Below are 14,157 nucleotides of genomic sequence, written 5' to 3'. Positions count from 1 at the left end.
ACACAGATTGACAGAACCAGAGAGTACCCAGAAGTCAGGTCCAACAAAGAAAACAAAAGAACGTCACTAGCCGTGACCTTCAGCACCCAAATAAAACTCCTCCAGCGCATCAAAGATCTACAACCTATCCTAAAAGGCAATCCCTCGCTCTCATGGATCTTGGGAGACAGACCAGTCCTCGCTTACAGACAGCCCCCCAACCCGAAGCAAATACTCACCAGCAACCACACAACTAAAACACTAACCCAGGAACTTATCCTTGCAACAAAGCCTGATGCCAACTCTGTCCACATATTTATTCAAGTGACACCATCATAGGACCTAATCACATTAGCCATGCCATCAGGGGCTCGTTCACCTGCATATCTACCAATGTGATATAGTGCCAGCAATGCCCCTCTGCCATGTACATTGGCCAAACTGGACAGTCTCTACGCAAAAGAATAAGTGGACACAAGTCTGAGATCAGGAATCAAAACATTCAAAAACCAGTAGGAGAACACTTCAACCTCTCTGGCCACTCAGTAACAGACTTGAAGCTTTTCTGTTGTAAAATTGCCACCTTTAAGAACAGACTCCAACGAGGAACTGCTGAACTAGAATTAACTTGCAAACTAGATACCATTAACTTGCACTTGAATAGAGACTGGGAGTGGCTGGGTCATTACACAAATTGAATCTATTTCCCCCTGTTAAGTATCCTCACACCTTCTTAACTGTCTGAAATGTGCCATCTTGATCACTACAAAAGTTTTTTTTTTCTCTCCTGCTGATAATTGCTCATCTTAATTAGCCTCTTAGAGTTGGTATGGCAACTTCCATCTTTTCATGTATGTATGTATGTGTTCCATTCTATGCATCTGATGAAGTGAGCTGCAGCCCACGAAAGTTAATGCTCAAATAAATTGGTTAGTCTCTAAGGTGCCACAAGTACTCCTGTTCTTTCTGATTTAACTGGACATTAGTTGAAGATCTCATCCTAGTTGTTGTGCCACAGCAACAAGATTCTGCAAATGGTTCTTGAAGGCCAGCTAGGAAAACTGGTTTTGGTGAATATTGCAATGCACATGAGCTCAAATCATTTACTGGCTGAAGATAAATCTTTGTTAATTGAAAAGAAGAAAACTGAACAGTCCTATCTTGCATAATCAGGATACCTGATTTTAAAGCTATACTGCCTGCCTTAGAACTATTATATATTAGGGGGGGAAGGGTGATTTCTCCTTCACACCAAATTAGTAAAATTTAAAGTGACAACAGGGTTGTGTTTTGGTTTTTAAATTTTATATCCTTGAATTTTGTAGGATCACAATGCTTGTGATTTGTTTAGAGCACATGGTATTACAAGCAAGGTAGCTCAAATATAGTATAAATTGAAGAACTGTAAGATGCCACAATTCTTTACACTAAAAATACAGAACTCTACTATGGCAAAATATTTAAGTTCCTCTGTTTATAGTTTTACTGTACTTTGCATGCTAGTAATCTTTCACAGAAGAGATTACTTAGTATTTTCAGAGTTGTAAGTTACCTCCACTTATGAGGGCTTTTTAGAACTATGTGCTAAACTTAGATTTGAGATTAAGAATGAAAAATTGCCAACATTTGGCATGTCTCATCCTATTAGTTCTCAGGAAATTAATGCATGCTTTCCAGAGTCGAAGTTAACTGAAGCAAGCTATTTTTTTTTGTATCTCAAAGACATTCCCAGTGGAAAAATAGGTAAACAAGTTAGTACACATTTGAATTACTGCACCACATATCTCCAAGGGCAATGACTCAACACAGGTGAACTACAGATTTTCAAGTCAACCATGATTTTCTGAAGTGATGAAATTCTTAGTGCACAAAATGCAGAGTTTGAGGCTTGCTTTGGAATGCAGGCATCTGTAAGAAGGTACACCGCACAAGATATCGTAATAATTGAAGAAAAGCATTGTGTAATAAGCTAAATGCTGCATACTTGGGAGTTTCAATTATTAGCGTATTACAAATAAGAATCAAACCAGTTACCAAACTGAAATAATTTTTTTTTAAAAAAACCACACACACACAAATCAAAGGTTTAGTGACACGAAGGGCTTGTCTACACATGCAGCTGCACCATTGCAGTGAGTCTGGTGAAGATGCTCTGTGCTGACGGGAGAGCTTTCTCCTGTCAGCAGAATAAAGCCACCTCCGTGAGAGGCGGTGACAGCTAAATGGGTGGGAGAAGCCCTCATACAGACATAGCACTGTCCACTCTGGCACTTATGTTGGTGTAACTTAGGTCACTCAGGGGGGCAACCCCTGAGCAACATAACTTATGCTGATGTATGCTATAGTGTAGAAATAGCCTAAATTGTATATATTCTTTACATACAGCTTAGAGACAATAAGCCTTTTATGTAGGAACCTGTGTTTAATTCACTATCAAGAGCTTTTATGCTCTACTGCAATAAAACCCAACAGTCTAAAGATACAGCAAGCCAAACTAGCTACTGAGAGTGAACTCATTAACTCTCAAGCAATCTACTGCACCAGATGAGAGGGATCGGTTTTCAACAACAAAACTGAGAAGGGAGTAGCAAATGCAAGGTTTTGTGTTCTCCCTTAGGGACTGCCCCCCAGTCAACCCCCCAAAAATTGGGACTTTCATTCTATCTTCCAATGCATAGGAAGATGGAAACCCCTCAACTGAACTTACTGTAATATTTCCTCCCCGCACATATTCCACTGTTTCAGAGTAGCAGCCGTGTTAGTCTGTATTCGCAAAAAGAAAAGGAGTACTTGTGGCACCTTAGAGACTAACCAATTTATTTGAGCATAAGCTTTCATGAGCTACAACTCACTTCATCGGATGCGACTGTGAATCAGTCTCCAGGATAGTCCTTTCCTCCTGCACCTCCTTCACTGGCTCCCATGGGGCCAGGGAAGTCAGTGGGAGTTAGGTACCTAACTCACTTGAGACCTTTTATAAACTCCAGTAGGCGTCCATCTGCATCTTCAAGTGCTTCTGTAAATCTGTCCACTCCACTTTATGCAGCTCTTACACCGACGCTCAGATTTGGGGCAAGCTACTTCACCTTTGTCAGTTTCCTGCACCTTTTAAATTGGGATATACTCCACTCCCCTAACTCATAGCTAGGTGCTTTGAGATCTCCAGATAGAAAGATATAGCAGTTCAGAGTTCTTACTGTATGTAAGTCTTGGAGTTAGTGGGGTTATGAGCAAAATTGAGCATGTTAGAACTCAAGTAGCGTGCAAGAATATAGAATCCTTACATCATGCATTTCCAGCTCTTTACTTGTGTCATGCAATTTCCATGCAATTTTAGGTAATCAACCTAGTGATCTAAAAAATTTAGAGCTATTCTTCCTTACTACGATGAAAGCCCTAAAAAAGGGGGGTGATTTTCTGCCAAAAAATAATGAAGTAATTTAATTGTTGAAGCTTTAATAGCACTCTTACTTCAGTCTGGCATTGACATTAATGACTCTGGAATAGAGCAAAATCAATTGCTCTCCGAGCCCACTCTACTTCTTTCACCCTAGAGCTTTGATGTGAATACAAACATACAGACTAATAATACGAGCAGGATTAGGTCGTTTGCATTAACTGTTATAAAGAAAGGAATAACCAGATTTATCTTCTCCCATTTTATAGAACCACAGATCACCATCACCATGGTGATATCTAGACAGAAAGCAAGATAGGGTGTGTATTTATTTTTAAGTCTTTAGATGTCTCAAAGTTTGCTCCTTCGGGGATTTTTAAAATCAAGAAATTGATTTCTAGATATAGCCACATTTGCAGCACACCCTTCTACCTCTTGGTTCAAATAGCATACAAGGTATGTTACCCAAGAAGAGATCCCTCACTTTGTATTGAAATTCAGACTTGGAAAAAATCCTTAATTATAATTAAACAGCCTTTTCTTCTGCAGTGTGAAAGCACACCAAATGAAATTAACGGGCAGCAGGTTTAAAACAAAAAAAAGGAAGTAGTTCTTCACTCAGCACACAGTCAAGCTGTGAAACTCCTTGCCTGAGGAGGTTGTGAAGGCTAGGACTATAACAGGGTTTAAAAATAGAACCTCCATGAATTTATCCAGTTAAGTCCATTAATGTCTATTAGCCAGGATGGGTAAGAAATGGTGTCCCTAGCGTCCGCTTGTCAGAAGGTGGAGATGGATGGCAGGAGAGAGATCACTTGATCATTACCTGTTAGGTTCACTCCTCTGGGGCACTGGCATTGGCCGCTGTCGGCAGACAGGATACTGGGCTCGATGGACCTTTGGTCTGACCCAGTATGGCCATTCTTATGTTATGTTCTTATGTCACACCAGAATGAGTCAACACTTCTGTATTTTTTACCTACTATTTCCTCCCTCATTTTACAGGAGTTCAACCAAATTGGTTCCAATACCTTTTCTGCAAGGTATATCAGGTACCAAGTGAGGCAAAGGCATTATAGCGTTCTGCTAATACAGGATGGCTAAAGTTAAGTCTCTTCTAAATGACAGGTTTCAGAGTAGCAGCCGTGTGTCTGTATCTGCAAAAAGAAAAGGAGTACTTGTGGCACCTTAGAGACTAAAATTTATTTGAGCATAAGCTTTCATGAGCTACAGCTCACTCCATCGGATGCATGCCGTGGAAAATACAGTGGGGAGATTTATACACACAGAGAACATGAAACAATGGGTGTTACCATCACTCATTACAGTGTGCATGGTAACACCCATTGTTTCATGTTCTCTGTGTGTATAAATCTCCCCACTGTATTTTCCACGGCATGCATCCGATGGAGTGAGCTGTAGCTCATTATGCTCAAATAAATTTGTTCTTCTCTAAGGTGCCACAAGTACTCCTTTTCTAAATGTCACTCTAGACTTATCTTATGGATTTTGTTTCCTGTACCAGCACGCAACTAATTACTGCTCAGCTCCTCCTGAAAGATACAGTGACAGGACTATCTGACTTCTCACCCTTGCCATGACCAAGACCACTGCTCCTCAAAAAAGATGGCAGCCTAGCCTATTTTAAATTCAGTACACAGGCATGTATACAAGAGATTCTGGTGCTTTAGTATATCACCCAATTACCACTCCACTAAACTAGCTTATGTTACCTTTGCCCCTACAACAAGTCCCCCCAACACTCCTACAATCTCTATACTAGGGAATTTCAAAGGGGGGGGGGGGAGAGAATTCCCACTAGGACACGTGAACTGGTACCAAATCACTTCAGCAACTCACTGCATGCCACTTTTAATCAGGTGCCACTGATTTAATCACTGCCACTTTAATCAGTGCCAGATTTAAAAAGGTGCCACTTTTAATCAGGTCTAGCCTCTCTCAGAGAGATGACTAAATTCTGCAGACATTCCACTACCTCACCAGTCATTATCCAGTGACAACGCAATCAGAACCCATAATGGACTAGCGCAGTCAAAGAGATGCCCCCATAACAGTAATAGTAATGCATTATGTGAATACTGAGTGGAGAGTGGAACCCTCACTTTAGTCTTTCCTTCACTTAACTCCAGGAGGAAAGCCTCTTTCTTCCACGAGGTATGCTACAGAGTCTAGCTAGATCGTACTGCACAGCACTTTTCCTGTTAGGCCCCAAAGCTCAATAGGATTAAGGATAAGCTTATGCTCAGAAGAGTTTTAAACACATCTGTATTAGTTCAGAGTTTCCAGTTTTTTTTTTTTAAACAACTAAAAACAAAACTAAGGTTACATTTGACTCATGAAACGGTGTTCACCACTGTGAGCTTTTTCCTTTTTAAACCATGCCTAAAGTGTTTAGCCTTCATCCGCATACAGCCCCAATTATTTACATCCAGCTGTGCAGGGCTGGAAGATAGTCATTTCCTCTAGCACCACCTATTTATTGGCTATCACATGTTTACTAAAGGGTGTGACACTGACTATCAGTGAAGTGACAGGCTTTATTTAGAGAACCCAAGTAATAAAGTTATTTTAAGTAAGTTTGTTACTAAAAATTATTCCAACTTCTCATGTTTGCTATTTTCCATTTGAACCTTCTAATGGCCCCAGTTACATGTTAAGGCCAAACAGATTTATTGCTAAATACTGGATGTTTGCAGAACAAATTTCAGCATGAACTTGTTAACGCAGTGTTAACTGTCATTCTAAAACCACATAGCCAGCTACTAGCAATAAGCTTGCAAATACTAACTGAAAGGATTTTTGAGTGTTACCGCAGTGCTTAAATGAGGTGTGGGGAGGCCTATGGGAGTCAATTTGTGCAGCTTTTCTGGCCAGCTGGAAGTGCTTGAGCAGAATGGAGTCCAAGACCAAGCACAAGCTTAATTTATACCCACCATACAAGAGCTGGCACCTCTTGGGATTGGGCAATTCAAGTCATAGGTTAAAAGCCACTAAAACATGGGATCCATCCGATACTGAAAGACACCAATTTCATCTTGAGAATAAAGATGGGGCTGAATTATGGCAACTGGTGAGAGAAGACGGCTGTGACATACTCACCATAGAGTAGCCCACCCCCTTTAAAAAAAGGGGGACATAGTACAGGAATTCATTTTATGAATAACATTTTATTCTTTAATCCATGGGTGGCAACAGTACAAGCTCTCACCATTCTTCCAGTCTACCTTATCCCACCCTTGGAATACGCACTGCTAACGACTGCCAATCACCTGCAAAAGTTAGTAGCAAGACAGCCACCTAATCAATTCTCCAGACAAAGTCCAACACAAGGGCATCAAGTTCTTTGCAAATAAATCCACTCTCCATGGCCATTCAGCCTTTGGCCTCTACCAACATAGTATCAATTGTTACACTGACATCAGTCCAATATTACTGGAACCACCAACTTATTTCACAGCTAAGTGGGCAACTTTTAGTCACTATTGACTTAAGCTGGATAAAACCTGACATAGCATGAAAAGGCTCCATATTTATTAATAAGCTAAAAAGACCGGGTGGCTCAAGAGTCTGAGATCCAGGAAATGGCGGTGTTATATTTCTCCATTTTAAGAAAACACTGAGACATTTAAGGGTAATATTTTCAAGAACCCCCCCAAGATTTAGAAGCCTAATGCCCACTGAAAGGCAGTTAAGCACTTTTGAAAGTTTTACCCTAGGTAATTTATTGTAAGTGAACAACAGCTGGTATTTGACACTGGAATTGTTTCCTCCATCACCCCAATTCTCATATACTACATGAGAGTGTATTTGTTACAATTCATTTACTTTGAATTCTGCTTGATCACTTGTTTAGTATTCACTTTTATAGTTAAACTACAAAACTTAGTATTCCAAGAGGCCAAACAGCAACTTCAATAAAGTTTCTTCTCCATAAATATTTGGTATAAGTCAGAACAGTTCTACTGAATCCAAAATGAATCCTAGTTCAGTGTTCTCATATCAGTGTGAATTCAGTTGCAGAAGTCAGACATTCATATGCAGTGTTAAAAACCACGCACCAGTTGTGCAGGGGAGAAAGCTGAAGGGGGTATAGTTTTTATGACTTTAATTTCTATTTTTGTGCATTAAGAATGTCACATTTCCATCAAGAGTTAGTGGCAGAAGGCAATAAACTGTATCACAACTTCAGCCATTTTGAATTTGATGTATTGCTGCAGAAAATGTCTTAAACCTCTATTGTGTAAATAATCTCCAAAAAACACCATTTAGGATAATTCATACTACTCTATAGGGTAACAGCTTCAAAGAGGTATATGAAAATCACGTTCTACACATTGCATTAACATGTAGGATTTTGTTGTTTGGAGAATCCACATTCTGTTTTTAAGATCAATCTCGGTACCATAAACTGTATGGAAATTGTGACTGGTAGTGACGTTGTTTGCTACATAGCTAGAGTACCGTGCACTGTATCGTTTGTGTTTTGCTGACTTATGCTGGATTCTCTTGGGCCCTCAAAGTTCAGTGGGAAAGTCCTGAGGCTACCCCAGTAAGCGCAATGCTAAAAGCCATCCTTCATATGGCAAGCACATAACACTGAGCACTGACACCTGAATTAAAGTCCAATGTCTCACACCTAGAAAGAGACACCTGAAACAAGGTGATGAGAAAGGGAAAAGAAAGCAGATGTGTGGCTAGACACTAAGGGCTAGATATTAACTAAGTGAAAAAAGAAATGTCAGATTAGAGAGGTGTCTGCACCTTTAATCCATCCCATAGTGTAAACAAAGCAGAGGAAAGTGTGATTTTACACACTGTGGGCTGTTTAATGCTGCAGCATAAGGTGAGTTGACAGAGTGACAGACTCTGGGTTAATTCTCTAAGCCAGATGTGCCCCAAGTGCAGCATGAAGTTTGGCTCATACAACATTCCTTTCCTCTGTATGTAATTGCAGGCTGTGAACAAGATTTGTCAGCAGCAGGCTTTTATTTCTGGAGAACTCAAAAAAACCAAACCCCTATACATTTTTCCAGACAGACGAGTATTGCAATCAGACATTTTGTTTTTACATTGTCCATAATGTGAACGAACTAAGCATTAAGCAACCCCGCACCTCCCCGGAGCTTTGCAAGGAGTTGCAGGAAGACTGACTTTAGCCCTTCAGTTAACAAGGCAGACCTGAACACTGCAGTCTACATGCTTAAGTTTAGAGGAAGCACCTCTAGTGAAGCTCGAGTTACTTTAAATCCCCCAGGGGGCTCTCTCTATGTACCAGCACTAACCGGGAATAAGAAAAGGAGGACTTGTGGCACCTTAGAGACAAACGAATTTATTTGAGCATAAGCTTTTGTGAGTTACAGCTATTTATTTTAAAGCTATTTTAGCATGACGGTCACGAGTATGGTAAGATTGAATGAGCTTTACAGTTACCACGCTACTGAAATGCTGGAATAAATCAGAACATAAACAGTTTTATGTTCCCCGAAATCAGGCGGTTAGCAAGACTACCACTGTCTTTTGAAGTCAGCTGTTAAGCCCCCAACTGATTATGGCCAAAGCAAAAACATGGAGACATATTAGATGTGTCCTAATTACAATAAGTGAATGCAATAATAGCCTGGCAGGATACGATGCCCTCTTTCTCACGTCTTCAAAAAGCAGTGAAAAGCTTTGTTACTGTTCTGAGCCCAGAGGAAAAACGGAAGTCCAGCATGGCCAGGGCAAGAGGGCCGAGTGAAGATGTAGACGAATGTAAAGCCGGAGCAGGCCAAGTAAGTTTGTGTCTCTGTTAAGGCCGAGACAAGCATGATCTCATCCCAGAGGTGCCCGAGAAGACAGGCTTACCTGCGTATCTTCCTGCCTAGTTTATTACTGTCTTGTGCAACTCAGAAAGCAACAGCGCCTGAAGGGGCCCAGGAGAGCTCGGGGAGAGACTAAACGGGCTCACTCTTCAAGTCCGGGCAGCTTCCCTCGTGCTCTTACCTGCGATGTCCCAGAGCTGCAGCCTCACCAGGGTCTTGCTGTCCCAGTGGATGACTTTGAGGGCAAAGTCCACCCCGATGGTGGCCCGGTAGTGCTGCGAGAAGAGCTGGTGCACGTACCGCTTGATGATGCTGGTTTTGCCCACGCCCAGCTCCCCGATCACTAGCACCTTGAAGAGATGCTCCCGGCACTCGGGCACCCTGGCGCCCCCGCCTTCTCCACCAGCCATTCTCACCGCCCCCCCCCGTGCCCGGCGGAGCCCGCCGCAAACTGCTGCTCCCCGGGGAGCTGCCAGCCGCCGCCCTCGCCGACGCGGAGGCCTGGCGAAGGGAGCCGGGACGCTCGGCCCTGCCTACGCGCGGGCAGCTCGTGGCCAACTTTCTTCTTGCCCAACTTCTTTCCGCCGCTAGGCGCCTTCTGCCCCGCCCCGGCCCGGCCCGGGAACGCAACCACCTGACGGGAGCCACGGGACGCGGAAGCCCGGCGCGTTATAACACTCCAGGGGGAGGGAGGAGAGCGTGAGTGGCAGGGGGAGGAGCCTAGGCCCGGCCCCGCCCCTCTCCCGGGCCGCTGGCGGGCGCCGCGAGGCAGAGCGTGGAATGGTCCTGCCCCTGCCCCTGCCCCTGCCCCTGCTCGCGGCGCCGCCTGGTGCGCGGCTCAGCCTGGGCGCGTTCTGCCCACGCGCTGCCTGCACGGAGCGGGATCCGGGCTGCCCCTAGCGCTGCCCGAGGCGGAGGGGCGGCTGCTGGAGGAGAAGGGGGGGCTGGGCTGCAGGAGGAGGCGGAGCAGGGACTGGGGCAGAGCCGGGGTGCCAACGTGATGGGTTGCTTGGGGAGAGGGGGGGGGGGGGGGCTACGGTCAGGACTTGGACCAGCGGGTGTGTCCGAGGAGCCAGTCCGTGGGCGCACTGGGGTACTGGAGGGCTGGGTGGTGGGAAGGTAGAGCCGGGCCTGCCTGCTGCACAAGTGGGTCGGGTAACGTTGCAGGGACAGGCCGGTGCGGGGCTGGCGATGCGTGGTGCTGCCTCGTGTTGTGTGAGAAAGGGGGGCAGCGTCTGGAGCGAAATGGCTGCCCCAGGCCCACTAGCACCCTTTTGCAGAGGGCTGTGCGGAACCGTTAAAAAGCATTCCGGTGGCTCCAGTCTGTTCAACAGCACCATACATGCCAGTGCCTCTTGGATAGCTCATCAGGGGGCCAGGCTAGTCTTTCTTCCCCTCAGCCCCCTACCAGCACTGGGTGTAGCTGGGGAGCAGCAAAGATTTACAAGGACAAGATGTCAAAGCAAAGACTCTATAGCGTTTCCCCCTCCTGCCGGTTGACATGCTCTGTGGCCTTGCCCCAAACAGTTCACCTCCCCCATGTCTCTAGCCTGATCCTCCTTCCCAGGGTTATTTCCCTCCTCCTTTTGGAAAACAGGCACCCTCACTTCCCTTTCTCTACCAGTTGTCAAGTTTTCTTCCCTTTGGTTTTTCTGGAGAACATTATGGCAAAGGGGTGTTTTGTATAGTCAAGAGGAATTTCTTGCTAGATATCTTTAGATACAAAGGGAATTGGATTTAGTATTAAGCATTTCATAGGGGCATCAGCTCATGGGAATGACACCACTTATGTCTATTAATAAATATGGAAGATATAATCTTCTAAAGGGGTTCACATAATAGAGGAATAAATGACATTCCCATTTCTTGATTTCTCATTAAAATGTTTAATTGTAAATCCAGTTCCCTTTATAAGTAACTTTATCCAGAAAAACACACTTCTTGTCATTATAAAACAGCTCTTTGCCATTGCAGAAGCCAGCATTAATTGCATGGTTCACCTATTTTTAAAAACGTATCTGCTGCTGAACATAAGTGAGCAGACACTTGTTAGTGTCTGACATAAAAGTATGACAGGATCCCTGCCCTAAGGACTTTATTATCCAATGTGTATAGATAGAATGATGATGCATTCAGTATAAATGAAGGTGGGTGAGAAGAATATTTGAGTGTCAAAACACAAGGATAGAATTGATGTTGTTGGAAGACCGATTTTATTTTATGCTTTCACTTTAAGTTTTCAGTCATTTGTCATGCTACATTAACTTCCAGAGTTTTCTTCTTTAAAATCACTACTATATAATTGTCAGACTGGAGTGGTAATAGGAAGCATCTGAAGGCAGATTAGGGGCAGAATGCTAGCCAAAAGGAGGAAACCAAAGCTGGTAGGCACACATGGACGAAAGGCTGTTCTGGGTGGCATAGCAGAAGGTCCAGATTCTCCTGTGGGAGGGACAAAAACAGGCATGGGAGTGAGTGGAGTTGGTAGCATCAGACATGAACTGAAATGTATTAATAAGGAGAGCTACCCCTTATACTGTGCTTGTCTTGCAGATTGTAGGATTGTTTTCTAAACAAATAAAAATTAAGACTTAATAAAACCTGTAACAAGATCATCAAGCTTTCCTTTCTCAAATTCATGTATAATCAAATCAGCAGTTTAATGTAAAATGTATATAGGGATCAATTTCTTATAAGACTTAACAAGTCTATCAGACCTGATTCTGCTCTCATGCTGGTTTTACACCTATGTAATTTTATTGACTTCGGTGGTGTTATTTTTGGTTTACAATGATGTAAATGAGAAGAGAATCAGGCCCACATCAGGACTACTACCAGCAGCCAGTGGAGATTTTCCTTTAGCTCAGTGGTGGAGCTTTAAAGTACTTCAAGTACTTTGCACTTCAAGTGTTCTGGTTCAAGTTTCACCTGGCATTAAGGTGAAGAGACAAAAAAATTGAAGTGGTCCTTCATCTGACATGCGTAGGTTGTGATACTCAACACAGGTACAGAATCCCTGAAACTCTGTTGCTGACAACTGATGATAACATGCTTACCACAATGAAAGGGACAAAGTTACATGAAACCTTTGCAAACACCTCTGTGCACATACGTGCGATTAATTCCTGGAGTTAATGGTGGGCAAATGATGTGAACAGTGGATTCAACGCACTCACCTGACTGACATATAAAAGAGTGTGTTATGGGACAGAAGAATACAAAGAATCCATGGCACCACCCTGAAACTCCTGCCACACAGACAAATAAACCAGGCAGTGAGTTGGCAGCAACTTTTGTGAAGAGGACCACACATATACGCATACATGCAGTTACATGGTGTGAATGCAAGAGAAAAGTGAAAGTAAAGCCTGCTAGATAGCCAATAAAGCTTATCTTTCTCCTTCAGTCATGAGGGAATTCGACTAGTTTTAAATATGGGTTTCACATACAGTCAAATAAAATGCTCTTTCTTGTGTAGAAAAGGTTAGAAAAATTTTTAAATTTCCTAAGGAAATTTTTGAATTTCCTTATCACCTTTCTGATCTTCCTCCCTAAAGTCCTCCATACCTTCTGTCTAGAGATCATCACCCTTAGGACTTTCTTCATTTTTTCCTCCTATTTATAAAGGTTGTTATCCTATTTGGGAAGAGAAATCATATCATATAATTAAGTGAGCAATCACACAGCTCAAATAATGAATAGGGCTGTTGATTAATCGGAGTTAATTCATGTGATTAACTCAAAAATTAATTGTGATTTATCTCAGTTTTAATCGCACTATTAAACAATAGAATACCAAATGCAATGTATTAAATATTTTTGGATGTTTTTCTACATTTCAAATATTTTGATTTCAATTACAAAACAGAATACAAAGTGTACACTGCTCACTTTCTATTATTATTTTTATTACAAATATTTGTACTGTAAAAATGATAAACAAAAGAAAGTATTTTTCAATTCACTTCATGCAAGTCATACAGTGCAGTCTCTTTATCATGCAATTTATAAATGTAGATTTTATTTGTCACATCAATGCACTCCAAAACAAAACAATGTAAAATTTTAGAGCCTACAAATCCACTCAGTCCTATTTCTTGTTCAGCCAATTGCTAAGACAAACAAGCTTGTTTCCATTTACAGGAGATAATGCTGCCCACTTCTTATTTATAATGCCACATGAAAGTGAGAACAGGCGTTCGCATGGCACTTTTGTATCCAGCATAGCAAGGTATTTATGTTCAAGATATGCTAAACATTCATATGCCTCTTCATGCTTCGGCCACCATTCCAGAGGACATGCTTCCATGCTGATGAGGCTTGTTAAAAAAATAATGCATTAATTAAATTTGTGACTGAACTCCTTGGGGGAGAATAGTACGTCTCCTGCTCTGTTTTACCCACATTCTGTCATATACAGTATTTCACGTTATAGCAGCCAGTCTCGGATGATGACCCAGCATATGTTGGTCGATTTAACAACATTTTCATTGCAGATTTGACAAAATGCAAAGAAGGTACCAATGTGAGTTTTCTCAAGATAGCTACAGCACTCAACCCAAGGTTTAAGAATCTGAAGTGCCTTCCAAAATCTGAGAGGGATGAGGTGTGGAGCATGCTTTCAGAAGTCTTAAAAGTGCAACACTCCAATGCAGAAACTACAGCACCTGAACCACCAAAAAAGAAAAGCAACCTTCTGCTGATAGCTTCTGACTCAGATGGTGAAAATGAACATGCATCAGTCCACACTGCTTTGGATCATTATCAAGCAGAACCCATCATCAGCATGGCTGCATGTCCCCTGGAATGTTGGTTGAAGCATGGAGGGACATATGAATCTTTAGCGCATCTGGCTTGTAAATATCTTGTGATGCCGGCTACAACAGTGCCATGTGAATGCGTATTCTCACTTTCAGGTGACATTGTAAACAAGAAGTAGGCAGCATTATCTCCTGCAGA

At 42.5% G+C, this 14,157-nt stretch overlaps 2 protein-coding genes and 1 long non-coding RNA gene across 5 annotated transcripts in view; 1 reads left to right on the top strand and 2 right to left on the bottom strand.

The window, feature by feature from the left end:
• Nucleotides 1–9,919, bottom strand: part of RAB32 (RAB32, member RAS oncogene family) — a 55,350-nt gene extending 45,431 nt beyond the window's left edge. Inside the window, exon 1 of the mRNA XM_048844314.2 lies at nucleotides 9,380–9,919. Within this exon, the coding sequence (XP_048700271.1) occupies nucleotides 9,380–9,608 (229 nt within the window). The 5' untranslated portion in view covers nucleotides 9,609–9,919. The remainder of the gene's footprint in view (nucleotides 1–9,379) is intronic.
• Nucleotides 8,709–14,157, top strand: part of LOC125634084 (uncharacterized) — a 29,119-nt gene continuing 23,670 nt past the window's right edge. For all 3 annotated transcript variants that reach the window (XR_007355788.2, XR_007355787.2, XR_007355786.2), the window contains exon 1: nucleotides 8,709–9,168. This is a non-coding gene — a long non-coding RNA (uncharacterized LOC125634084). The remainder of the gene's footprint in view (nucleotides 9,169–14,157) is intronic.
• The window catches only part of GRM1 (glutamate metabotropic receptor 1), a 348,420-nt gene continuing 345,714 nt past the window's right edge, over nucleotides 11,452–14,157 (bottom strand). The window contains exon 9 of the mRNA XM_075126794.1: nucleotides 11,452–11,640. Coding sequence (XP_074982895.1) covers nucleotides 11,556–11,640 — 85 coding nt within the window. The 3' untranslated portion in view covers nucleotides 11,452–11,555. The remainder of the gene's footprint in view (nucleotides 11,641–14,157) is intronic.

Source organism: Caretta caretta, chromosome 3 (genome assembly GCF_965140235.1).
Source record: "Caretta caretta isolate rCarCar2 chromosome 3, rCarCar1.hap1, whole genome shotgun sequence".
In the NCBI taxonomy this organism is placed as follows: domain Eukaryota; kingdom Metazoa; phylum Chordata; order Testudines; family Cheloniidae; genus Caretta; species Caretta caretta.
This window is presented reverse-complemented; position numbering and strand designations above follow the sequence as displayed.